The sequence below is a fragment of the Schistocerca nitens genome, chromosome 1 (genome assembly GCF_023898315.1).
Source record: "Schistocerca nitens isolate TAMUIC-IGC-003100 chromosome 1, iqSchNite1.1, whole genome shotgun sequence".
Classification (NCBI taxonomy): domain Eukaryota; kingdom Metazoa; phylum Arthropoda; class Insecta; order Orthoptera; family Acrididae; genus Schistocerca; species Schistocerca nitens.
The window spans coordinates 774098003-774100473 of NC_064614.1; the positions used below are offsets into that span (position 1 = coordinate 774098003).

The following is a 2471-nucleotide window of genomic DNA, read 5'->3' on the forward strand; positions in this document are numbered from 1 at the left end:
GTTGCTGGTCAACACTGTTACTATATACCCTAAACAGTATTATCAGTTTATTGCTACTTCTGAGTGAAACTCCTTTTGGGAGGTGCTACAGTAGTGGTATTTTCAATTCCACAACTGTTGTACAAATAAATGAACATGGTTTTGCTACAAAGTAGTCACAATTACAGAATCATACAGCACTGGGAGCAGATGTTGACTTCAGGTGGAACTGTTTGTAATTTGACTCACCTTACCAGTAATTACCTTTCAGTCATTTGTACTGTGTGATTTGAAAATGGTTTCAAATGTGGCTTCTTTCAATTTTTACAGTGTTGGAGTCTCAAAAAATCACAGTGAAGATCCTAGTTTTAGAACTTCTGTGTGCTTTGTGCACATTCTCTTCCAAAGGGTGTTTAATGGCTCTTGATGTTCTCCAGCACTTTAAGGTAAATAATTTTATTCCTCCCTGTAGGCAATTCCTAAACACAAAATTAGAAAGTAAGTCAATCATAAATGACATGACCTCTATTCATTACAATGAGGTCATTTTCAGAGCAAATGGTATAACTTATTAGATAACAATTGTTTTGATGCTGCTTAGTAAATGCAATGATTCATGGCTGAAGCTAATTTATTCTTCCATGCATAGGCCACTCGTGCTCAGCTCTATGGGTGCAATTTAATAATGTATGAACTTCGTAATACAGTAAATGTTACATACAAGACAAGACTTCTTTCTTTCATCAACTGCCTCATTCTGGGCTGCAGTGATCTCCAGAGACGTGTATGCACCAGGAATAAATTCCTTCGTAAGTAGTTATTCAGTCATACATATAGTTAGTTGCCTTTGATGTATAGTGGAAATATGGTACTTTAAAATAATGTGAAACTTTTGTAAGGAAAATTGATATTTTATGAGTTATTAGTAGCTTCAAAACAGAAAATGTTTAATTTAAAACAAATATGATTTATATTCTTAGGTTGTGGACTTGGACCATTAATGTGTTCGCTACGTGCAATTCACGATAAAGAACTACAGGTCCAAGTTTCAGCATTCACTAGTCATCAGCACAGAGATGAGATGGAATTAGAATTAACAAAGCAGCCAACACCTCATCAGTTGTTTGAAACTATACTCAAAAAGGTAAACGTTAGTGTTCTTGTTAACATGAATGCAAGGTATCCTATTCAGTGCTACTGATGAATTACAATATCTTTCCTCTGTGTCTGTCCATTTCATTATAACAAGGTAGCATTTATTTATACAACAAAAAGAATGGCAATAAATTATTTTTTTCTACCTTCCAACAGACAGCAGATACGCCACAAGCTGTCTGGTTCATCTCCATGCTACGAAATCTTGCACAGCTAGATGTGACAAATCCAAATGAGTAAGTTAGCACTCCTTATATTTCACAAATGAATATCTTTGTGTGATAGTTACTATATACTAAATATTAATATGTATGCAAATGTCTAAGAACTTTTGCAGCACACTGAAGTGTAAAAACAGTATACTAGCACATTCTTACAGCACACTAATAAGGAATTTTATATGATTTCAGGGACAATATTTGGAAAGCTCTTGATGCACTTTCATATGAAGCTACATTGCCTGTATTCTCAGTCTACAAAAAACATGAACACACTCAACAAAAATTTAAAAAATGTGTTGAGAACTGTTGTAGTATGAATGTGCGACAATCTCATGATATCTGTGAGTCATGGATGGTGTCTACCAAGGCTGAAGCGGAAGATGACAGAAAAATAAAGCAACTCAGTCATCAAGATAAACAGCACCAATTATGACCACCAAAATATGCAGTGTCTTTACTAACACATCAACTCCCTCTACCCCCACTACCACCTCTTGTTCTTCCTCTGGAGGTATCACCTGACATTCCATCAACTTTGGGTATTCCATCACCTTTGCCACCTGCAGGTTCTAGTTCTGAACAAGAAAATCAAGTTCCTCAATCTGTTCCAATCCCTAACAATACCACTTTTGAAACGCAACTGTCACACAATATCTCATCGGGTTATTTTACATTGCCAACAAGGCATTCACTTCCATCAGATTTAATGGATTCTGTAAGTTTGTGGACACTAGAAAAAGGCAAGTGTAACACACCACTGTCGTCCAAGTGGGAGATGAAGACTCTACAGTGGACACAGATTCCAATCTCTATCATAGGTAAGCAAGATGAATAAGAAATAATCTACTTCTTATATAGGTAATAAAGTCTGAACACACAAGCAAATGCACATTCTATGAATATACAAAATAATTTTGATTATCTGCTGCTAAAATGCTGTTTTGAAAGGAATATAATTTTTGGCAGGTGAATCAGTATGGAAAGAAATGCTGCGCAAAACTTCAAATCTGACAGTTGATTTCAAACAAATGCAAGCACTGTTCTGCCAGAATAAATCTCGTGTGAAACATGCTGAGTCTTTTCCATTAACACTTCCATCTCCAGTAAATCAGAAGA

The 2471-nt window shown here is 35.6% G+C and overlaps 1 protein-coding gene across 1 annotated transcript; it reads left to right on the forward strand.

Moving 5' to 3' along the window:
- The first annotated feature begins 662 nt into the window (after positions 1-662).
- Positions 663-1788, forward strand: LOC126203146 (protein diaphanous homolog 2-like). The gene is made up of 4 exons (XM_049937421.1): positions 663-788; positions 960-1123; positions 1291-1370; positions 1545-1788. The coding sequence occupies exons 1-4, from the start codon at positions 665-667 to the stop codon at positions 1786-1788; spliced, it is 612 nt and encodes a 203-aa protein (XP_049793378.1). The 5' UTR covers positions 663-664.
- Positions 1789-2471: the final 683 nt, after the last annotated feature.

What these genes read in the sequence shown, in the direction of transcription:
- LOC126203146 (XM_049937421.1), top strand. Translation starts at nt 665, where the DNA reads ATGTATGAACTTCGTAATACAGTAAATGTTACATACAAGACAAGACTT. An exon ending in CACCAGGAATAAATTCCTTC is followed by an intron (nt 789 to 959) that starts GTAAGTAGTTAT and finishes TTATATTCTTAG; the next exon opens with GTTGTGGACTTGGACCATTA. An exon ending in GATGTGACAAATCCAAATGA is followed by an intron (nt 1,371 to 1,544) that starts GTAAGTTAGCAC and finishes ATATGATTTCAG; the next exon opens with GGACAATATTTGGAAAGCTC.